Source organism: Diabrotica virgifera, chromosome 6 (genome assembly GCF_917563875.1).
Source record: "Diabrotica virgifera virgifera chromosome 6, PGI_DIABVI_V3a".
Classification (NCBI taxonomy): domain Eukaryota; kingdom Metazoa; phylum Arthropoda; class Insecta; order Coleoptera; family Chrysomelidae; genus Diabrotica; species Diabrotica virgifera.
In genome coordinates, this window is record NC_065448.1 from 9,163,219 (window position 1) to 9,188,751 (window position 25,533).

Here is a 25,533-nt window from a genome sequence, read left to right on the forward strand (position 1 = left end):
TCGTTTTCTATTTTGATGTTAGCTTTCTGATTCCAATATAAGTTGAGAATTATTCGCAGATCTTTATTATCTGTGTCTTTTCTTTCAAGAATGTCTCTTAGCCTATCGTGGCGTACTCTGTCAAACGCTTTTTCAAAATCGATAAAACATGCATGTACTTCTTGATTAACGTCTAGGCATCTTTGTGTAAGAACATTCAAACCGAAGAGAGCTTCTCGAGTAGGGGAACAAGGGGCTTGTTGTAACAGGGGTAAGTAGTAACACGGCTTTTTCATAGGTTATTTGACCGTTTTTAACTAATTTAGCTGACTCAATTTTACTCTCTTATCGCCCTGCAAATGATAACGTCTAGCCAGCCATCCTCCGATAGTTGCAAATAGTAGTTTTGTGCACGTGCTTCATTTGGATGAGGTAATTTAAAATTTGACACTCATAAAATTTTGGTTATCGCTGTTGTTTTAAACGGAAATGAAACTTTCGGTGTTCATTTCTTTTTTAAATTTAGTTATACTTTGATGTTGCTTAACACATTTACGATTAGGAAGTTATTTTTACAGTTATTTTAATAAATATACAAAAGTGTGCTACGGGGTTTGTTGTAACAAAACGTTGGGGCTTGTTGTAACATGGTACAACTTGCGCTGAATCTTACTAAATTTCTGAAGTGAGCCGAAATATATTTTGGAATAATTGCAATGAAGATGCGAAAACTGGCTTACCAATGTGCCGTGAAACTCAGTGCTAAGCAACTTCCTTCTTCTTGGTATCAAAATTATACAGTTGGTCCAGATTGGGTCCAAAATTTTATGTGTAGAAATCTACAATTATATTTAAGAACACCGAAAGCCACGTTATTAAGTCAAGCAACATCTTTCAACAGACCAACGTTTGCATTTTCTTCGAAATATACCAAAAAATTCGAATATTCCTACTGTTACAACCTGCCCCATTAGGTGTTACAACTAGTCCCGAGCGCGGGGTAAGTTGTAACAATGCACTTTTTTTGGTAAAATCCTAGTTGATTAAAAAACAGCAGTCTTTTTAAATTTTCTTCAGTTCAATTTTATTCAGAAAGAGTTAAACTAGCTTTTAGTGTTTAATTAATGATAATTGGGAGAATCGCTGTCAAGATATATTTGATTATATGAAAATTGTTACAACTAGCTCCCCTACCTAGTTCTTTTCTGAACCCCATCTGTGTATTACTAATATCTGACTCCAACTTTTGATAAACTCGGGTGTGGATGATTTTTAGAAATATCTTTAGTAGATGGCTCATTAAAGATATTATTCGATGTTCTGAACATTCTTTTGCTTTGGATTTCTTTGGCGGTGTAACGAATGTAGACAACAGCCACTCTTGAGGTATAATACCAGTATTGTATACTGTGTTAAATAAGTGCAATATTATACCTATTGATTCATCATTCAAGAGCTTTATTAATTCAGTAGGAACCTCATCGGGTCCATTTGCCTTTCCAGTCACCCAGTGCCTTACTCACAAAGACGGACTCTATTAGCGTTATCAGTAGTAAATAGGAATAGAAATAGACCAAGACTGTGACTGTGATGGATGAACAGCGTGGTCGAGGAAGTGAGAGAGATCAGCGCAGCACATTGCAACGGTTGGCGAAGAACAAAAACGACTGGGAAATAGACCTAAGAAGATCTATGCTCAACGAGGCCTGTAAAACCACTAATGATGAAGATGAATATTGGTTTTAATGCAAAGTTTTTCTCATATTTGTTTATTTCTCATTCGGTCTTTGCCAGTTACACCCCTTTTCCTTCTTGGGATGTTTAAGAAGGACGCTTAAGAAGGTAACACGTGGAAATGGGGAATTAGCTTTCTAATTTTCCAGCTGATCATTTAGACACAAAAGAAGGTGATTAATGGGTCAGCAGCTGAATTAAACTAAAGGTGTCAAGAGGTGTTAACCATTTCTACCTTTTGTATGTATATATCCTTCTAAACAACACTCACAATAAAAAAAAGGTCGGAGTACTTCCCTGAAATTACCGGCTGGGTATATTTAAACCATAAAAATAAAAATAATCTTATAAGTAGATAAATACTTTAGTGAATGTTTTTGGGAGAATTTTGAACATCGACATTACATTTACAAAAATTCTAACGCAATTTAACCTAAATTATTCTTTGCAGGTGGACACAGACCTAGTATTCGATGGCCGCGACAACCACCCCCGGCTACGACGACAAGTAGATGTAATAGAAAATGAATCTAGTCCGCCAGTAGAAGAACATTGGCTTACAAGTACTGTAAATAGGATAAAACGAAGTATCAATAACATATTTTCCAAGGATACTAATCCTGAAAAGTTAGACCATCACCATATACAGAAGAAGGCGGTCCACCATAAAGCCAAAGTGATTAGCGATCATCATCATAAAGGGAACACGTTGAGGAGGAGTCATCGGCAAGCTGAAGATGACTATAATAGCGAAGACGAAGGAAGTGAATATGACGTAAGTTGATTTGATTGTAATATCTTTATTATAGATGCATAGATAGTCTAAAAAAATTTGAATCTAAATAATTATTTTAATATTAGTGCAGTCACTGAAGGTTTTCACCTCCGATTTCGTTGAACCTTCATCGATTTTCATGAAAATTGGTGAATAACTAGAGGATAACTCAAGGAACAAAGGTGACATGGTGCCAACTTGCGCTTTTACCCTGGGGGTGGATGTCACCCCTTCTCGGGGGTGAAATTTATTTTATTAAAAATAATACCATAAATCGGTAGAGGGACAAATTATAAGCAAAATTTGTTATATGAAGTTAATAAAATAAATCAACACTTTTTGAGTTATTAAAGACCAAAGATTTTATTTTTTCGTAAAAAAATGCATGTTTTAAATCGGTTTTTCACGTATAAATCAAAAACTATAAGCCCTTACAAAAAAGTTAATATTACTGAAATTGAAGATAATAAAAATTTGAATACACTAATCACATAAAGAACTAAACTAATGTTAGTTCAAAGTGAGTTATTGGCAATTGAATCTGTATTTTTTCGACGAGTACTCAAATCTAAGTATTCAAGCTTAAATAACGGGAAAACGATGCAATGTATAAAATATTCCTGCCAAACATTTGTCAAAGTACTTCGGAATACCTATCAAATGAGCTTCAGAACAAGGTAATAGCGTCAAAATTAAGCAAGTTATAATGAAAATAAACGAATCGTTTCGAATTTTTTAGGAAAAAATGAAAAACAAAGCATACGCCATTTCCACAAAAATTAAAATTTATAGTAATCCTTACAAAGACTTCTTTATATTAGCATAAGTAATGTTTTAGATGATTTTGACCGGTTTAGAATGCATATTTTTGAAAAAAAGATATAATTTTAAAAAATCATAATTTTTAAAATTATTGTAATTCTCATATTCTTTTGATAATTACTCCAAAAATACTCAATATACGTAAAAAATTATATATAACCAAATTTTATTTTTTCTTTGCCAAATATATTACCTGTTTTACTATTTCTATAGGGTAAAAAATAACCGAGATAGAAACGTTTAAATCTTAAATTTTGCTGTGGGAACAATGCAACCGGGGTCATTTAACTTTTTATTTTTAAAAAAGTAAGGGGTTTAAAAGATCAGGTTCAACGTGCTTAAATAGCACTTGGCATTTACTTTCAAATAGTTTTTAGATGAACCTGATATCGTAAACACGAACGGAGTTATAAAAAAAACAATAACATTTTTTGAAAAAAATTTTCAAAGATAAATTTTGAAAAGTTTTGGAGCATAAATGTTAACGCTATAAACATGTTCGGGGGCTCATTTAATAGATATTTTTAAGTACTTTGACAAATGTTTAATAAGTTTATGTTATAAAATGCATCAATTTCCCGTTATTTCAGCTTGAATACTTAGAGTTTTTTACTCGCCGAAAAAAATATACATTCAATTACCTATAACTCACTTTTAGTTAACATTAAAAGGTTTTTGTAGTAAGGGGTTTATTTCATTTTTTATTAGCTTCAATTTTGATAATAAGTTTTTTGTAAAAACTTACACTTTTTGAGTTATTGATGAAAAATTGGTTAAAACCATGCATTTTTCTCAAGAAAAATTAAAATCTTTGATCTTTAATAACTCAAAAAGTTTTGATTTATTTTAATAACTTTATATAACAAATTTTGCTTGAAATTTGTCCCTCTATCGAATTATGGGGTTATTTTTAATAAAATAATTTTCACCCCCGAGAAGGGATGGCATCCACCCCTAGGGTAAAAGCGCAAGTTGGCACCATGTCACCTTTGTTCCTTGAGATACCCTCTAACCACTCACCAATTTTCATGCAAATCGATGGAGGTTCAACGAAATCGGAGGTAATAGCTCATATCTTCAGTTACTCCACTATATGAATTCTGAGAATTTAACTGTAGATAATATGTAATCATTTGAATAATATATCTATTAAAAACAGTTTCTTAAAAGTTAGTGAAAAGAAGTTAAAAAAATCATTATAGAGCAAATATCATTTGTAAATAAAACTAAAACCGTAAGCTTAATTCAAAATAAAATAAAATGAAGATTTTTTGAAATTTAGGGAATTGACATATAAGATGACAACATTAATAAGGCCTGATAGTCTTTTAACGGGTCCGGATTGGTTGATTTTAGCACAATTCTAAAATTCCAGCAGACAAAAATCAATAGCTGCAATTATTCCTGCCACAGGATTTTCCAAAAAACTATATTTTATCAAAAATAGACACCAAATTGGGCGTTATATTATTAGGATTATACACACCACTTTAAAAATGGTCATTTTTGATGTCTCGAATTTCTTAAACCTGTCGTTCGATTTAAGTTATTTTATTATATGTTATAGCCTTATTCTTCAAAATAATTGCTGTAATGATATTCTTGCTACAGAGGTAAATTGTCATTGTATACCAGGTGTACCAATCAAACTGTGATTTTTTCTCAAAGTTTGCATGACCCTTGGAATATTCTAGCCTTTATAACTTATAACATTCTATTACCATTCTGTTTTTTGATTCATTCGCTTATGTTGGATATTAAAAAAGTTATGTACTTTAACAACTAGCCTTGATTTTTCGTCAATACAGAGTGTTTTAAAATAAGTAAAGCAAACTTTAAGGGGTAATTCTGCATGGAAAAATAATGAGACAGTTTTATTTATAAACGTATGTACGCAAATGCTTCGTTTTCCAAATAAGGGATGTTGAAATTTTCCTTACTGACGATATTTATTGCTCTAAAACCGGTTAAGATATGCAAATGAAATTTGGTTGGTTAAAGAGGGAGTTAGTGTGCATTGTTTGATATACAATTAGGAATTTAATATTCACCATTGGCGCGCATACGGGTAATGTGACCCTTATGTGCGCCAATGGTGAACTAAAATTCTTAATTGTTGTATGTCAAAAAAATGCAAAATACTACCTCTTAAAACCCATCAAATTTCATTTACATATCCCAACCGGTTTTAGCACAATAAATAAATTGTCAGTTTGTAAAAAAAATTTCAGCACCCCGTATCTCTGGGGTGCAAATAAATATCTCTCTTTATAAAGCAAACTGTCATTATTTTTTCATGCAGAATTACCCCTTAAAGTTTGCCATAACTATTTAAAAACACCTTGTATTTATGAAAAACAAGGCTAGTTGTTAAAGTACCTAGGTACTTTAGGTAGAGGAAGTCAAGGTGATTTTATTGGAAACTTTGGACTGGGCACTCGTAACGAGAGAGGAGAAAGATTGGCTCAATTCTGCCAAGAGACCGATTTTATTGTCACGAATACTTATTATGATCTGCCGACCAGGAGACTCTATACATGGAAATCACCAGCAGACAACCAACATAACGTCATCAGAAACCAAATTGACTACCTTCTCATCTGCAAACGATACCGAAATTCCATAAAATCAGTAAAATCATACCCTGGAGCTGATGTGAGATCAGATCACAACCCAGTTGTAGGAAGGTTTAGAATTAATCTAAAGAAGCCTGTGGTTAAAACTAAAGTAGAGACGATACAAGTATCTCGTTTGAGAGATCCATCAACAAAAGAGCAAGTCACACTAAAAATTAAAGAAGAGCTCACCAAAATAGAAATTATTCCTACTGAAGATGCGAACAGGAAATGGCACATGTTAAAAGATGCTCTTATCCGCACATGTGAGACAACACTTACACCTAAACTAATTAAGAATAAAAATGAATGGATGACCGAGGAGATTCTAGATCTCATGGAAGCAAGGCGATCTTATAAAACCAAAGACAAAAACATGTATAATATTATACACACAGAAATAAGGAGAAAGATCAGAGAGGCAAAGGAAAGATGGTATAGTGACAGATGCGCAGAGATTGAACAGTTGGTAGAGAAACATGATAACTTAAACCTTCATAAGAAAATTAGTGAAATAACAGGCACTAATATTAAGAAAAAATCAAACATACTGCTGGATAAAAACGGAAAAATAATTATAGACGTCGGTGAAAGGCTTAAAAGATGGCAGGAATATATTCAAGAGCTATTTAAAGACGAACGGACTGAAATAGTATTAGAGCAGGAAAAGTTCGACAACGGCCCAGACATAACAGAAGATGAGGTACTAGAGGCGATAAAGCGAACAAAGAACAACAAGCCAACAGGTCCTGACCAAATACCTGTAGACATAATACGGTTAATAGAGGACCAGCAAATTGGAATATTGGTCGACTTATTTAATACAATATACAGTACAGGAATCATTCCCAGAGATTGGCTGCTGTCAACGTTCATAACACTGCCAAAAAAACCAAATGCAAAAGAATGCCAAGACCACCGGATAATAAGTTTAATGAGTCATACACTCAAAATATTTTTAAAAATTATACACCGGAGAATACATAACAAACTTGAGCAGGACATAAGCGACACGCAATTTGGATTTAGAAATGCAATGGGAACGAGGGAAGCCCTGTTCGCTGTAAATGTACTTGTGCAAAGGTGCATGGATGTTAATCAGCCAGTATATATGTGTTTCTTGGATTACAACAAAGCCTTCGATAAGGTCAGACATAACCGCCTTATCGAATTACTGGAAAAGAAAAACTTAGATATGAGGGACATCAGGATCATTAGTGCTATCTATTATAATCAGATCGCTGTGGTAAAAGAGAACAACTCCTTTTCAAACGAAATACGTATTGAGAGGGGCGCCAGACAGGGCTGTGTCCTGTCTCCTACTTTGTTCAATTTGTATTCAGAGGAAATAATCCAGGAAGCACTAGAAGACCTAACCACGGGAATAAAAGTAAATGGTCGACCAATCAATAATATACGGTTTGCCGACGACACTATTTTATTAGCCGAATGTCTTGAGGATTTACAACAAATGGTTGACAGAGTGGTAGAAGTCAGCCAAGAAAACGGACTGTCCCTAAACACAAAAAAGACACAATTTATGGTAATCACAAAAGTTCAACAGCGCCAAGAAAGCATAACAATACATGGAGAACAAATTAAAAAGGTTGAAAAATATAAATATTTGGGTACAATAATTAATGAAACTAATGAGTACACAGAAGAGATTAAAGCAAGAATAGGACAGGCAAGAAATGCTTTCAACAAACTAAAAAAAGTACTCTGTAGCAGGGACATTACAATTTCTTTAAAGATAAGACTTCTGAGATGCTACGTGTTCTCCGTATTATTCTATGGGTTGGAGGCTTGGACATTAAAGAAGGATGTTTCGGACAGATTAGAAGCCTTCGAGTTATGGGCCTACAGAAGAATATTAAGAATAAGTTGGGTGGATAGAGTCACGAATATCGAGGTGTTGAGAAGAATGGGAAAAGATAAAGAGGTTTTAAATACAATTAAAGTCAGAAAACTGCAATATCTGGGACATGTTATGAGGGGCGAGCGTTATAACTTGTTACAATTGATAATGCAAGGAAGAATACAGGGTAGAAGGAGTCGCGGAAGAAGACGCATCTCCTGGTTAAACAATTTGAGAGCTTGGTTTAATTGCACTTCTGCTGATCTCTTTAGAGCAGCGGTATCGAAAGTGCGAATTGCCGTGATGGTTGCCAACCTTCTTAGAGGAGATGGCACATGAAGAAGAAGAAGAAGAAAATGTTCGAGACATTAAAAATGATCAATTTTTAAGGTGATGCGTTGATTTCTTAAGGTACTAGTACACTGTAGAAGACCAAAAATAATAATTTTTTTCAAGAATTTTTTTCTTAGAACGTTTATTAGAAATGAACATAACACTTTTTAAACATTAATATCTAACTCCTAGAGAGTACAAAAAATATATATTTTTTCATTTACGCACGTACACTAACATTGCAGAGGGCGCAAAAGCCGAGGCCTCGAAAAATTATGGCGGACAGGTAATCTCAGGGTTGGGATATCTGAAACAAAAAAATCGTACTGCATTTGAGAAAGGAAGGTTTCTTACGTGACAATTTACCACAATTTGACCAAAAAATAAAAAATAAATATTGTTTAACCATGAAAAACTGAAGAAAAACGGGCGATTTTTTCACAAACATTTTTCAACTTTCCGTAAAATTTTTTCATTGCGGAATTTTTCACTAACGGTGGTAAATTGTCACGTAAGAAACCTTCCTTTTTCAAACGCCGTACGATTTTTGTGTTTCATAGATCCCAATCCTGAGATTAACTGTCCGCCATCGGAACTATGTACTTTTTTTCGAGGCCTCGATTTTGGCGCCCCTACAATATTAGTCTACGTGCATAAATGAAAGCAGATATATTTTTTGTATTCTCTAAGAGTTAGATATTAATATGTAAACAGTTTTATGTTCATTTCTAATAAAGGTTCTGAGAAAAAAAATATTGAAAAAATGCTTATTTTTGGTCTTCTAAAGGGTACTAGTACCTTAGAAGTGTATTAAACTCTAGCACTTATATCTGATCGAGATCTGATAACAAACAAACACAACATTCTTCTGCTACACCATACAATTTTCAATTCGTTATTATGAGTCTTTCCCTTAAAAATCACCCCTACATCGATGCATAGAAAAGTGTTTTCCTGACATTACTCTTCTATTATAATTAAATTGATGGTATACACACTTCGGACCATTTTCTTTGTATCGTTATTGGTTAAGTAACTTTAATCGTGGACCTGATGATGGGCTCTAAGTTGTAGAGCTCGAAAAAAGTCGTCCAAGCTACATTAAAACCAATTATTGTAAGTCTTTTCCTTTCCTTTACGTACTTATCTAGATAAAATAAATAAAGAAATAAATAAAATAATTAAGAAATCCAAAGAAATATTTTTGATGGTCGATTTTTCTTTCTTTATTTTATTATATTTATCTTTTACATTATACTGGATACTTTAACTACTTACCACTTCACTAACTTTTAAGACGTATGTACAAAGAATACCGACCGACGTTTAGAAAACCCAAAAAAAAATTTTTACAATTTTTTTTACGATAACGAATATAACTCCCTTCAGGAGATACCACCTCCACACATTACTTAGAGTAGTCTTAGAGCTTTTTCTTCTCTCTTTTTTTTCATTTATTTCTCAAATATATTTCACGACTCAATGTGTTTTACTTTCAAAACATTTTCTTTGTGATAATATAAAATCTCTTTGTAGAATAGCTAAAGTAAAATCTGCTTTAACACTGTAGATAATTTTTTTGATAGTTCAGTCACTTTTAAGTGGTTGTTTAGTTCAAGCAGAATTCTATATTTATGTTTCTAATAATATATGTTTCTTTTTTAATAATAATCCATTCATGGATAAGATTATCTATTTTTTGTCATATTACGGCAATTCTTACTAAAAATTTCTAGCTATGTGTCTTCGCATCTGAGATCTGTAAAAAATTACGCAGTCTAATAAATCATTAAGCATATTGAAAAAGACAGGGAAAAGGATAACAGGATAAATAGATACAAGGAAAATCAATAAGAACAACCTTAGCAGTATCTAAACAAGAAGACCACCAAAAAGTCCTCAAAGAGGGAGCAAGTTTAAGAGGTTGCCGGATTCATTAAGCAGACCGGAGGGTGTCTAAAACGGAAGCTCAGTGGCAACCCCAAATCGGGATAAATCATAATAAACCTCACTAGGATGAAACTAATAGGGCAGAACAATGAGTCCAAGACTTGCTATCAGCAACTAAAGAGCTTTATAAAAAGAGCCTAAACAATTTGTTCCCTTTCTAATATTAAGCCGGCCACACACGATAATGCGGCGTCGTTCAATTTTGTCGAATTCGACTAATTGACAAAAATTTTGATCGTGTGTGACATCTAACAAAATCGTTACAATTTTACCACAGTTTTACAAAACTGGTTTCTATGCCGCAGTACTGCAAAATTGATATCATAGACGATTTTTCGAACGACACCGCAGTATCGTGAGTGGCCGGAATCTACCAAGATATAAATCAAAATATTCGATAATCTTTTCCCTGACTGTAGTTTTCAAATGTTACTAATTTATTTGTTTAATTTTATTCATTTCTTTATTTTAACAGCCCTTACATTGAAAAAAGCTATTTTAAGGGAACTATTGATTGTTTTATATAGCTAAAAATGATACTTTATTACGAAAAGTACCAGTTAGCTAAAAGGTGGTATTAGTTTTTTATCGCAATAAATAAAAATTTTACACTTCTACTAAATAACTGCGAAAATATTTAATTTTTCTCTAATCTTATTTTTTAGATCTCATGTTTCTTCTTTTTTTACCCCCTTTATACTTTTTTTATATCCTGTACTTCTTTGATCCAACTGTAAACATATCTACTTATTTATTTTGTCTAATTAGAAGATCCATTCCAGTACTTATTGGTTTGCTATTTCGTAGGAAAATCTATCTAATCTTTTTCGTCTTCCCCGGATTTTCCCTTTTCAGGGATCGCTGGTCCTTACTATTCTTCCTCTACCTCTCTTTCCCTCAACTTCTACCAACTCTATCCCACATAGTTTTCATTTCTACGTCTAACGTGACCAAACCATTGCAGTTTTTGTTCTTGAAGATTTTAAAGTTGCAGTTGCAGTTCGTTGCAGAATTTAAAAATCTTACAATAGGGTCGAAAATTATCTTAGTAAGAGAAGTGAGCTCGACCTGCTACGTTTAAAAATCACGTATCTATGTTATAGTCAAAGCCCGAATTTCAGGCACTCCTAGGTTTGACTAGTCAGTCCTCAGGTCTGACTAACGGTCTTAGTCAAAGCCCGAAATAAACTACAGTTTCGGCCTTTGACTAGTCAAACCTAGGAGAGACTAAGTTGGTCAGGCAAAGGTCGAAATTTAGTTTTATGAAATCGGGGTTTGACTAGTCAAACCCCGATCAGCTATTAAAATGTCGTAGTTTGTTAGATTATGTTTAATAAAACGTCATTTTTTAATTTTAATGTTTAAATTTTTATATTTTCGTAATTAAAATAAAATAAATAGTTTATTCTCACATGTTGAGGCATTATGGAATTTAGAGTTGCACAATACGTTAGACCCTTTTTACACTTACATAATTTTGAAGAGCATTTCTTATTGCAGTAGCATTTTATAAAGCCTTGCCCTCCAAATTTAGAATCTTTTGTACTTATTTTTGTTAGAGACATCTTAGCGTCTGAAACATCTTCGAAATTAAGAAAATTCTCTTTGCATTCTCTTATTTGATTCATTGAATAAACAATGTTTATTGTTCCGTATTTCGTACTACCTCTATATATACCGCCAATTGTTTTAGCTGTTATGATACCCAAAATATTTAGAGCATCTCCTTTGGCAATATTAAAGCTCAGGATAGGTATTGTAACACAGACTGAAAAGATTAAAATAAATATAGGAAAGGCGATTGAAGGTCTTCGTGGCCAGGCTGCTATGAAACAATTAAGTGAAAAAAGAAATTCCTCCAATTTCGATAGGAAAAACTGTAACAATACCTATCCCCAGCTTTGATAGAGCCAAAGGAGATGCTCGAAATATTTTGAATATCACACAAGATAAAACAATTGACGGTTTATATAGAGTTGGTACGAGATACGGAACAATAAACAATCTTGTTTCAAGAAATCAAATAAGAGAATGCAAAGACAATTTTCTTCCAGACATTAAGCTGTCTCTAAGAGAAATAAGTACAAAAGATTCTAAATTTGGAGGACAAGACTTTATAAAATGCTACTGCAATAAGAAATGCTCTTCAAAAGTGTAAACACAACATGTGAGAATATCAGTTATTTATGAAACAGTTCGTGAAGTATGATTTTTGCGAACGCACGCGATGTTTAGAGCACGAGCGACAACGGAGCGAGTGCTATGCATCGCGTAAGTTCGCAAAAAGTACTTCACGCACAGTTTCATACAATATTTTATCTACGATAAACATAAAAAAACTGTAACTCTTCGTCACTGGAATTCATTTCTATTCTACAATTTTTAGAACTTTGACATTTAAAAATTCTAATTTCTTTCAAACCACAAAAGTGTCAAAATTTTTGTTGTAATTTATTACTCATTATGTCATCACCATATGACAACGCCGTACATCATCAACGTATGACAACGCGAAAGTTAAGGATATTTGATTATATGAAAGTGTGTCAAAAACAGTGCGAAAAAGTAAATCCCATTTAAAATACATTGTTACTTCACGCACACTTTAAACCCTTCACGCACTGCTATCTATAATGACAGTTTTCACAAACTAAAAGCTTATACATAATATGGCATAGAGTAGATAAACACTATTTTTTTTATTTTAATTACGATAATATAAAAATATTAAACATTAAAATTAAAAAATGACGTTTTATTAAACAGGGCCGGTTGTTCGAACGCTAATCAACAATGATGACTATTAAATATTTAATTACTGTCACCAAAACTGTCAAAGTCAACTTTTATTGGGTTGCTGAAAACATAATTGCTTATAATTATGAGATTAGTTAATCAATTAACATAACAATTATTAACATAATTGATTTAGTAATTTCATAATTGTAATCAATTATGTTTTCAGCAACCCAAACAACAGTAATTAAATATTTGATAATGATCATTGTTGATTAGCGTTCGAACAACCGGCCCCTAATCTAACAAATTACGACATTTTAATAGCTGATTGGGGTTTGACTAGTCAAACCCCGATTTCATAAAATTAAATTTCGACCTTTGCCTGACCAACATAGTCTCTCCTAGGTTTGACTAGTCAAAGGCCGAAACTGTAATTTATTTCGGGCTTTGACAAAGACCGTCAGTCTGACCTGAGGATTGCCTAGTCAAACCTAGGAGTGCCTGAAATTCGGGCTTTGACTATAACATCTATACTAAATTTAGACACGTTAAATGCTACTATTTAGGAGCACTCCAGAATCATAATTTACAATGTATAAACTTTGGAAATCATGATTTGGGATTTACGATGTATTATTAAGCTCTGTAATTTCTCTCTGTTATGAGATTGATCAGCATTTTATTAATTCGATTAATTTATTAATTATTTTAATTGCTACTCATGAAAACAAAACTAAAATTTAATAAAACTTTCCAATAAAAAAAATTCTCAGGGCTAATTGATTTTAATGTATCACCTTTAGTTTGTGGCTTCTAGTATTTCTCGTTGCTTACTTTATCCAGGACAAAACAAGGAAAATAAATGTGCTCGCAATCATATAAATTTTATAAATATTATTTATTTATATAAATACTATACCATAAATATAAGATTCAAAATGTATGCTAAACTTTATTCTGTTGTAAAAATTTCTTATCTAATAAACAAATCTTTAATTCTACTATCTCCTTTTTTTGAACCAAATTCATTTAAATGATTCAGTAGACTGTTCTTATTATAAAAGAAAACAAAATTTAATTTTCACTTTTTAAATAGATTACTTATCTTCTATGAATTTATGAATGCATACATCTTGCTGTAAAACTGTTGAGTTGACAATAAACAAATATGGTATGTAATATAAAACAACTCTCTCTACTCACAAATAATCTGACTAACCTTTTCTATCTTCTTTACTTTTTCTCATGGATTGTGTTGTCCGCGGTTCTCTCACAACGTGCTCCTCTGATGTTGCGACTGTCCTTCTCCTTCAAACTGTTCCACAAACAAAAACAGCACTCGCTCGAATTCTCTCCTCAAAGTTTTTCCACCCGGAACTTTCGTAAATTCCAAAATTTATGTTTAACCTCTGAGTGGCGCTTTCCTGCCATGGACGTGAATAATAATTTCAGTGAATTCTTAGATAAGCTTATCTGTAACTTCAATAAAGCATTTCCTTTAATTGCAATTAAGCCAAAACATCACAAACCCTGGACTACTAAAGGTATCCGAATATCTTCCAAGAATATGCGTTCTCTTCTCTATATCAAGAAATTTACTACCAACGTCTCTATCACTGAATATATCACCAAGTATAGGGCAACCTATCTTAAACTTATAAAATCAGCTAAAAAAGTCTACTACCAGAACCGTCTGGGAAGCTCCAAAAGTGTTGCAAAAGAAACTTGGTCCATAATAAATGATCTTCGAAATAAAACCCACACTGCTCAAACATTTTCCCTTCCAGACCCTGAAAATCTAAATGAATACTTTGTTAATGTGAGTAAAAATGTTACATCAACTATTTTGCCACAACAAGATCCCATTTCATATCTCCCTAATTCAAGAAAGGTCTCGAATTCATTCTTTATAAAACCAGTCGTTAAATCTGAACTAATCCAAACAATTAATAGTATCAAAAGCAAATCTTCCTGTAGTACTGATGGTCTATCGATCAAAATTTTTTCTAATCTTCCAGAAAATGTGTTAGAAGTCCTCATCTCACTAATTAATGATTCTTTCGAGAAAGGTAAATTTCCAGAGTGCCTGAAGACAGCCATCATTATTCCTCTTCATAAGGGTGGTGAAATATCTAATACCTGCAATTATAGACCTATTGCACTACTACCGGTACTCTCCAAAATTATTGAGAGACTCATGAAAGCCCGACTTATGTCCTTTCTAGTTGAAAACAACATTTTATCACAAAATCAGTTCGGCTTTTTAAATAATAAATGCACCATTGATGCCATGTTTTCTGTACTACATGAGGTTTATCAAGCACTGAACAATAATCTTTACACTGCCACCGTTTTTTGTGACTATGCCAAAGCTTTTGATTGTGTAAATCACAACATTTTGATAAAAAAACTAAATTTCTACGGAATTCGAGGCATTTCTTTAGAATGGTTCCAATCTTACTTGGAAGATAGGAAACAACTGGTTAGAGCAAATGATAAAGACTCTAGTCTCAAAAACATTGTATGTGGGGTACCTCAAGGTTCAGTATTGGGTCCTCTACTTTTCCTTATCTTTATTAATGACATCACTAATTTAAAAATCGATGGAAACATCTTTCTTTTTGCTGATGATACCAGTATCACTTGGAGCAACTCAAATATTGCAACTCTTCATGCTACTATAACTTCTGATCTACTTACAATAAAAACCTGGTCTGACTCAAATTTACTCTCGTTTAACGTAGATAAAACAGTAGCATTGTCTTATAAAGGAGCTCTTCAACCCTTACCTCTTAATAACAGCCAGATCAGTACCGTTAATTCTGTAAAATTTCTTGGCATTTTTTTAGACAGCAACCTTAAATGGTCCCTCCATATCGATTTGTTACGGAAGAAACTCTCTTCAGCCTGCTATGCTATAAGATCTGTTTCGAATTAACTCAATTTAGCATCTTCCAAAATAACATATTTTTCTTTGTTCGAGTCACATCTTCGTTATGGTCTTCCTTTTTGGGGTTCTAGTACAGCTGCCCAATTCGATGTTATTTTCAAATTACAAAAAAGAGCTATAAGATATCTGTTTGGCCTCAGAAGAACAGCACACTGCAGAAGTTACTTCAAAGATCACGGAATTTTAACCCTTCCATCTTTGTATATTTTAGAAACTGTTTGCTTAATTCGTAAACATCTACATGTCTTTCCACCAAGACCTAATCATCACTACTTCACGAGAAATTCTACGTTTGACGTCTATTTGCCGACCCCGTCCTCGGAGTTAGTAAAGAAATCGATATTATATTCCGCAAAAAAAAATGTACAACCATCTCCCCCTGCAACTAAAATCTGCACCACCTTTTCCCAAATTCCGTAAACTGACAAAAGCCTACCTGTCTGAAAGACCATATTATTCAGTAGAAGATTATTTTAGTCAATACCTAAGAAATTACAGTACCCTTTTATATTTGCACAAGTAGTATTTTTATTATTTTTTTATCTATATTTGGGTGTCATATGCAGCAGCTTAACTTTTTAACTTTTAAACCTTTTTTATTAATTATTAGGTAGACTATGGATTTGCAATTTATTTAAATTTTTGCAATTGATTATTTCTGTTTTAACTTCGATTTATTTATTTATTTTATTTAACTTATTGACGATTTATGTAATTTTAGTAAATTGGATTGTTACTGTTTTGTTTTTTTTTACTATTTATAAGCTTTGTCGATAAAATTGTAAAATTTTTCATGGCAATAAAGCATATTTCTATTCTATTCTATTCTATAATTAAATCTCTGACTCGATACAAACAATATTAATTTTTATAATTCCAAGATTTCTTCTCTCAGCTCGATATCTCGTGCAAGTTGATATAAACCGGCTACTCGTTCCAGACAGAAACTGGAATCTATTCGGACACAAGGAGATTTCGTCTCAAACACGAATCTGCTTCCACGGCCACCAAATTAACCACTTTACACAAAAATACTACTTTCGAACTGGACTGGATACTTCCGATCTCAATTACACAGTGAATTCTTTTTCCGTCATCAATCCGAAACTCAACCACTGTATTCTCCCTCCATCGGTCTCCTCGCCAATCACAAGCATTCTCCATACATCATATCCCTACTTTTTTTCTTAAGAACAAATAGTATTGTATACAAATTGTATGTCTTGTCAATTTCCAGGAGATATTATAATTGAATTTTCTTACAATCTAGAAAAACCCTCTTTCCTAACTAAACAAAATTGTTTACGATCCTTTCTTTCTAGGAAACCATTTAGAAACATTGTATATTGTCCATTCCAAAGCGGCACATTAACTTTCTCAAACTATCGTTTTCTAATTTATTGTTTTGTAATGTATTAATCCGTTCGTAGAAACTTTACCACTAGACTTTCACTCTTCCACGAAACACTGCTTACGGCTAAATTATTTTATTTAAAATTTTTGGTCATATACAGGGGGATGAAAATTTACGATCTCGTGGTCTTTGACATAAAATTAATTGTTTACTCTAAGAGTTCAACTCTCAACTCAGAGTTTACCCCCTTTTTAAAGTTATAAAATTAATTCTCTAAATTTTCCCCATAAAAATTATATAACAGTATACAGGGTGAGGCAGATAAAGGGCCTATTAGAAATATCTTGAGAACTAAAGGTAAGACAATCCTGAAAATTGGAATACAGGGGTTTTGAGGTATGAACTATTTATTGAAAATATTTTGGTCTCTTTACTAGTTCCGGTTATACCGGAAGTTGATTACAACTTCGTTTTTTCAAATGGGACACCCTGTATATTTTTACATTTTTGGATTCTGCCCGATGTCTTCTTTCTTAAAATATGAGATTTTGTAATATTATACAGGGTAGTTTAAAAGATAATTACGGTTTTTTATAAATTTTGTAGCAAACTTCACACCCTGTAGAATTGTACTGGTTTGATATTAAAAACTCCATTTATGTTTAAGTGATTTTTGATATAGTTTATTATTATTAAAAATTATTAAAATAACGAAATGTTTAATTTTAGTATGCAGGGTTGGTCGAAACTCGGAATGAGTATTATCTGAGTTTTCTTAAATGGAACACCCTGTATTTTAGTATTGTAATGAAATGATATTTTATAGTACTTTTTTATTTCTCAAGCATTCCCTATACCTAACTGCTTTAATTTGTAAGTTATTCGTAGTTCTTTAAGCCAAACATTAATTGCAACAAAAATTACGTGAAATTTTATTAGGTTTGCCGTGAAAATATTCAATCATAAATAATTTTTCGAAAATAAATACATATTAATCTCGACTGACCCTTAATCTATTATAATAGATGTTGATATATCAAAATAACTACGCAGTTAAGATTGTTGGTGTGTTTAATATTAATAAAAACATACAATATTGTATATAGTTGGCTATGACTTTGACACTAAATATGCTTAAACATTTGCTTTGCTTAAACATTCTACTATTTTTGAAGTTCCAGTTGCTTTGCTACAAATTCTTATTGCTAGTAATACATTTTTGTTATACTCTCCTAAAACAAAAACTTTACTAATCAGTTCCCCATTACAAAAATTTATATTAGTAATGGTAACAAAGCAATTGGAACTATAAAAATAGCCAACTAGGTAGAATATGGTTTGTTTTTATTTAAATGGTTTAATGGTATGGTTTAATTAATATTTTATACACCAACATCTTAACAACGTAGGCATTTTGGTATCTTATCCAATATTAATAAATTAAGGATCATCCTAGATTAACATGTACATATTTTCAAAAAATTATTTATGATTGATTATTTTCACGGCAAACTTAATAAAATTTCACGTAATTTTTGTTGCAATTAATGTTTGGCTTAAAGAACTACGAATACCTTACAAATTAAAGCAGTTAGGTATAGGGAATGCTTAAGAAATAAAAAAGTACTATAAAATATCATTTCATTACAATACTAAAATACAGGGTGTTCCATTTAAAAAAAACTCAGATAATACCCATTCCGAGTTTCGATCAACCCTGTATACTAAAATTAAACATTTCGCTATATTAATAATTTTTAATAATAATAGACTATATTAAAAATCACTTGAACATAAATGGAGTTTTTGATATCAAATCAGGACAATTCTACAGGGTGTGAAGTTTGCTACAAAATTTATAAAAAACCGTAATTATCTTTTAAACTACCCTGTATAATATTACAAAACCTCATATTTTAAGAAAGAAGACATCGAGCAGAATCCAAAAATGTAAAAATATACAGGGTGTTCCATTTAAAAAAACGAAGTTACAATCAACTTCCGGTATAACCGGAAGTAGCAAAGAGACCAAAATACTTTCATTAAATAGTTCATACCTCAAAACTCCTGTATTCCAATTTTCATGATTCTCTTAACTTTAGTTCTCGAGATATTTTTAATAGGCCCTTTATCTGCCTCACCCTATATAGTATATTATATACATTGTAAATTATGATTCGGGAGTGCTCCTAGTAGCATTTAACGTGTCTTGGTTTGTTTATTTCTACTGCATCTTGATTGTAAATTTAGTATAGTCCAGTCGTTTATCCATCACTTTCTTTCCGAATACTTTCTCTCTTTGCTCTCTGCGCCGACAAGCATTATTTCGAAAGTAAAGAAAATTTCCTAGTGTTGACGGGTTATACAATCACTTCATATTCTAGCTTTCTAGGGATTGAGATTTATTTTTTCAGGTTATTTGTTGACTTTTTCTTGAACGGTATTTTCTTATGTTGACCTTCAAGCTCTTATGTATGTTTTGATATAATTTATGTATTTTTTGGTAGTCCATCGTTCTATGTTGACGCTCTATGTTGACTCTATGTTGTGCATTATGTCCAGTGTCACTGTAGGGGATTTGTGTAAAAAACGTGTTTTTTATTATTAATAAGGTATTATTTGAAAATATTAATTTATTTCAAATTACTCTACTATTGTACGTGGGTATTTGTAACAAGTTGCTGTTAAACTAAAGAAATATTAACCATATTTTATTTCAGTTAGAAAATATGAGGTAAGCTTAATATATTTGCCAGCGATAAGGCTTTGATGGCACAATATACATTAGTCCGTTATCAACAAGCCATATAAACATTTTATATGATATAGGGCCAAGACAGTCAGGAACAACAATACGACATAGACGATGATGGTGGTCAACAAAGCGCTGACGAAGATTATGACGGTCAGCAAACTGACACTGACGATGAAGAGTATCACTCACAACAAACTGACGACGATGATAGTCAAGAACAAATCGGGGAACAGCATCAGGGACAAGACCAACAAAACGGACATAACCACGGACATAATCAAGGACGTGATCACGGACATAATCACGGACACAATAATGGTAACCACAATAACATCAATGACACTAAAAAGAAAAACGATGACGAAGATGAGTTCGTCCCCCTCGAAATAGGGGAAGGTTCTGACGATGACGTAAGTTCAGTGATTTGCTTACTGGCCAAGGCACATTTTTTATCAACATCACTGACAAACCATTTTGGCCACCTCGATCCATTTTTACCATTGGTGAAGCATGCTGGAGCATAGATATGATGGAATTTTTTATTTTTTCCTGGAAAGTTATCATACTGGCCGTTGGAATTGTTATATAGAATGAATTTTCTTCTCTTTTTATTTTGTTCTGTCTTTTGTGTCTTTAATAGTAATTTCTGCAAACATGTTTAAGGTGTCATTAGTAAAAGCGTATAGCGAGTATTAAATAAACAATCACTTTCACTTTGCTAGCGATAGCTCCCAATACCAATAAATGATTGGGTTTTGTTTATTTTAATCTAAGAGATACTGGAGTGTTTTTTCGATTAAGATGATATTGGGATGCTAATAGCAAATTATCGTTCGAATATTTGTAAGGCGCATATTAAAACCTTTTAAAAAATGGAATTGAAATGACTGAAGTAAAACCTTATAGATTTTTACCGCAATGAACAAAACAAGTGGCGGATAGACGGGGGGAATGGGGAAATACCCTCAACAAGGTCCTTAAACAATGGATAGACAAATTCAACCCAATAAACCCGTTAATTAGAAAAATTAAAGTAACTTAATGCATATATCTTTTGGTACCATTGGTGTTTAGGCAATACGTAAAGTATCCTTAACAATAGTAACCTATACTTATTGTACGGTTATAGAGTATATTCCCATAGGTAAGCTGGTTAAGAGTAGATAACGATTTTTCATATGTAATTTAAAGTATTATCTGCATAAATGGCACAAAGAATATTTGCTACGAGAGGTATATGGTTCAAAATGCATACAGTATCACGACTAATAAGTTATGTTCACATACATGTAGAGTACTTACAGTTTTATTCCTTGATGACGTGTCACATCAGAGCTCTGATTGAATTCCATAATCCATTTGGTTCATTTGTAAGGCACTCACTAATACGCTAAATAAATCATCGTCGATAATACTGAGCAGATTGAATTATCTGAGCGGTATAAAACGATAGCAAAAAAAAGCCGGTAAAAATGCGGCCTTTTTACGAATAGCGGGAGCGTCGATAGATTAGAGATGATTCTCGTTAGGAAGCTTTTGACGATCTGCCCCGGCGAGGGGTTCAAATGCGAGTCTCAACAATAACCTGGAGTTTCCAGAAAGGTTACATAAATACTACTTGAATTTTAAGTAATCAGTAGTACAGGGGCGTAACTAATTATTTTAGTGAGCCGTGTATAATATATTTATTGTACATATTGCCGGGGGCGACAGGCGAGAGAGATGGCCTATATCACCTCGAAGAGAGGGGATTGGCAAAGATGTGCACAACGATAAGAAATGTTTGAAGAAATTAGAGTTTATATACACAAGGGGTAACAACGATAAAGTGGAGGAAAACGATAAGTTTTCCCCCTAGGGATAGATTTTAATCTTCCAGGGGAATCACAGCGATTTTCGTAATACCACGAAGAAAATCACCGTGAGTAGTGTGAATCTTGACAGTACGAACTAGACCATCCTTACCAGGCAATACATCTATTACCCTGGCAGTTGGCCATAAGAGTGGAGGAGTACCATCCTCCTTCAACAGAACCAAATCCCCGATCTTGACAGGGTCAGTAGGGTCGGTCCATTTATTTCTTTGCTGCAGGAGGCAAAGATAGTCTTTTTTCCACAATTTCCAAAATTGCTGTTGAATTTTACTAATACGCTGAAAAAGATTCAACCTATTTTCAGGTATCTCTGAAACACTTGGTTCAGGGGGCGCGGTTAAACTTCTTTGAACTAAGAAGTGAGCTGGAGATAGGAAAGCGAAGTCATTGGCGTCAGACGACATCCTAGTGATGGGTCTCGAATTTAGAATAGCCTCGATTTGGCATAATACTGTGTTAAACACTTCAAAGGTGAAGTGGGAATTTCCTATAATTCGATAGAGGTGATACTTCACACTCTTTATTCCTACCTCATGGAGGCCGAATTGATGGGGGTTGCGGGGAACACCCATCTTGAAAGTTATGGAGTTTTGAGTACAGAATTCCTTAATCTGTTCCGAATTATTTTGATTTAAGAAAAAATCATAGAATTCGCGCATTTCATTTTTTGCCCCATGGAAATTTGTGGCATTGTCGCTCCAAATAATACTGGGCGTGGATCTTCTGGCAATAAACCTTTTCAGAGTAAGAATATAGGCTTCTGCGCTTAATCCTGTGACGAGTTCGATATGAACACATTTAGTGCTCATGCAAATGAAATAGGCTACGTATGCTTTGTAAAGCGGTGCCTTCCTCAAATGTGAGGACTTAATTAAGAAGAACCCCCCATAGTCCACTGAGACGACTTGGAAGGGTCTAGTGGGGAGTACACGATCGGGATGCATATCTGCCATCTGTTGAACAGAATTGGGTGTCATGAATCGGAAACAGTTTACACACTTACGAATTAAGCGTTTAATCTGTCTTAATCCGTCAATTGGCCAGTACTTCATTTTGACATACGAAAGTACTGTTTGCGCGCCTGAATGTAATAACTTATGATGAGCTTGAGTCAAGATTAGTTCTACAACTCGACATTTAGAAGGAAGTAGAATGGGGTGTTTTTGATTATACGATATGGGGGCGTGTCGGAGACGTCCTCCCACACGAATCAGCCCATCATTATGTTGTAGGAAGGGGTTGAGTTTACGAATGGCTTTATTGGTCACGAGTTTAGCATTTTTCAATTCAAGAATCTCTTTTTTAAAGTAGATACTTTGGATATACCTGATGATCGCGTGATCAGCGATCTCCATTTCGGGTGGCGTCAATATATCCGTATCTCGTGGAGAGTTATTTATTTTCTTTTTAATATTACTGATGAATCTAAAAAGATAAGCGACAATTCTTTGAATTTTACGAAAAGAAGAAGATTTAGCGAATAGATTTTCAAAGGTGTCGTTGAGTTCGTGGTTTGTTGCTATGTTTGAGACAACTAACTTCCTTAATTCAGGAAGATCATCCTGAAAATGAGGAATTTGATGAAGAGAAAAATCGATGGGATTGTCTCTAATAAAGCTAGGTCCGCATAACCAGTCTTCGGTGGTCTGGGGATTATCAAAGACATTTATCCCTCTGGAAGCGGGGTCAGCGATGTTTTCGTGACTTCTGACGAAATGGAAATCACAAGGAAAAGTTTCCAACAAGGAATTGACCTTTTGAATTCTGTTTTGTACAAAAATGTTCCAAATGTGTTTTTTAGAAAGTATCCAAGACAAGGCAATTGTAGAGTCAGCAAAGAGATGAGATGAAGATATACTCAAATTTTTCTTGAAGATGTGAAAAAGTCTATGAGCCAGAGTGACTCCCAACACTATTCCACAAAGTTCCAATTTGGGGATGGTGAGTTTATTTTTTAGCGGAGAAATTTTGTTTTTAGAAGCGATAAGCCGCGACGATACAGAAAAGTCTGAGTATGTCGCTTTGAGATACACACAAGTGCTGTATATTTTTTCCGATGCGTCGGTGAAAATAATTAATTGAACATCAACAACTTTCTTTTGTAAAAGTAAGCATCGAGGTACCTTGACCTCTTCTATAGTTTTGAATGTCGATAAGAGGTTTTGCCAATTTTTCATAATGATGGGTGAGTCAATGGGTTGATCCCAGTCCAATTTCTGGGACCATATTTCCTGTATCAAGAGCTTAGCGTTCACAAGGACAGGGGATAACCATCCTAGCGGGTCATACAAAGTAGCAATGTAGGAGAGAATAGTACGTTTAGTAACAACATTAGCCAATTTGAAGATAGGAGTTTTAAACGAAAAGTGGTCGCGTTCTGAATCCCAGAATATGCCTAAGACTTTATCAGATCCCGTGAAGTTAAGACTGACTTCAGAGACGGGATTTAAATTGTGTTGAGACAGAAATTCTGAAGAACTGCAGTTCCACTTGTGGAGGAGGAAACCATGGGTTTCTAGCAAAGAAGTTAATTGTTCGAAAAGACAACTTAATTCATGAAGACTGTCAGCACCGCTGATCAGGTCATCCATATAGATAGATTCTTGCAGAACACTAGTAGCAAGTTCGTGGGTATGTTTGTTGTTGTCAGCGATGTGCTTGATAACTCTTTGAGCGATAAATGGGCTACTTGGGAGCCCGAAGGGTAATCTTTGAAATTGATAGCACCGTAAAGGCTGCTGAATATTGTCCCTAAAGAGAAAATTTAACAGAAATGTTTCAGTGGGACAAATGGCGATTTGTAGGAACATAGCCTTGATGTCGCCTACTAGTGCGAATTTAAACTGACGAAACTTAGCGAGAATGTCAAAAAGTTCATGTTGGACGACATAACCTTTGTCTATGACGTCACTGAGGGAGATTCCCGTAGACGATTTATTGTTTGGATCGAAAACTATACGAGTGGAAGTAGTAGAGTTGGATTTGAAAACGGGAAAGTGAGGGAGAAAGTAATTAGGTTTACCTGAGTCATTTAGCATTTTTAACGGCACTTGAATTATTTGTCCGTTATTGAGATATTCCGATATAATGTCCTGATATTTTTCCAATAAATCAGGGTTGAGTTGAAAACGTTTCTCGAGACTGAGAAAACGTCTTTTTGCCGAGAGAAACGAATTTCCCATGTCTATATCTTCGATAGGGAGTTTGAGATTGAGTGTGGACTCATATCGTCCATTGGGGAGAACATTAACATGTTTTACAAAATTAATTTCAGCGGGGTGATCATTAATGAGATCGGTGTTCTGAGGAGCGGCTTCTTCCAGCTCCCAGAATTTTTGTAAATGATCGGATAGTTCCTCGTTGGACACTACCGGCTCATTTACGGCGGAAGGAGTGTTATGAGAACAACAAGTAACGAGAGAGTTTGAATAAAATTCCAAAGCCTTTTTAGTATTTTTCGACTTAAGAGCAAAGTCTGGAACTGACCCTGATATCGTGTACCCGAGTAGAGTGCGTTGAAGAACGGGAAGACCTTTTCCCAAACGAATTATTTCAGGTTGAATGATATCGTTATACAGGTCTGCACCGAGCAGGATACCAATTGGGGATGTTACATGGAACATCGGATCACCTAATGGTATCTCTGAGGGTATGTTTAGTTTGCTCGCCGAAATAGAAATTTGAGGAAGCGGATTTGTTATCTTTGGGAGTACAGAGCACGAGATGTCAAAAGGAACGTCGTTAGCGACAGCGAAAATTGTTGTATCTACAATAGATTGAGACGAGGATGAGGTG

At 33.7% G+C, this 25,533-nt stretch overlaps 1 protein-coding gene across 33 annotated transcripts in view; it reads left to right on the forward strand.

Moving 5' to 3' along the window:
• The window catches only part of LOC114332075 (basement membrane-specific heparan sulfate proteoglycan core protein), a 1,202,649-nt gene that overhangs the window by 558,620 nt on the left and 618,496 nt on the right, over positions 1-25,533 (forward strand). For 31 of the 33 annotated variants that reach the window (XM_028281834.2, XM_028281940.2, XM_050653272.1 and 28 more), the window contains exons 2-3: positions 2,165-2,488; positions 19,939-20,274. In XM_028281834.2, the coding sequence (XP_028137635.2) occupies positions 2,165-2,488; positions 19,939-20,274 (660 nt within the window). The remainder of the gene's footprint in view (positions 1-2,164; positions 2,489-19,938; positions 20,275-25,533) is intronic. The other 2 variants (XM_050653274.1, XM_050653275.1) reach the window with 1 other exon arrangement.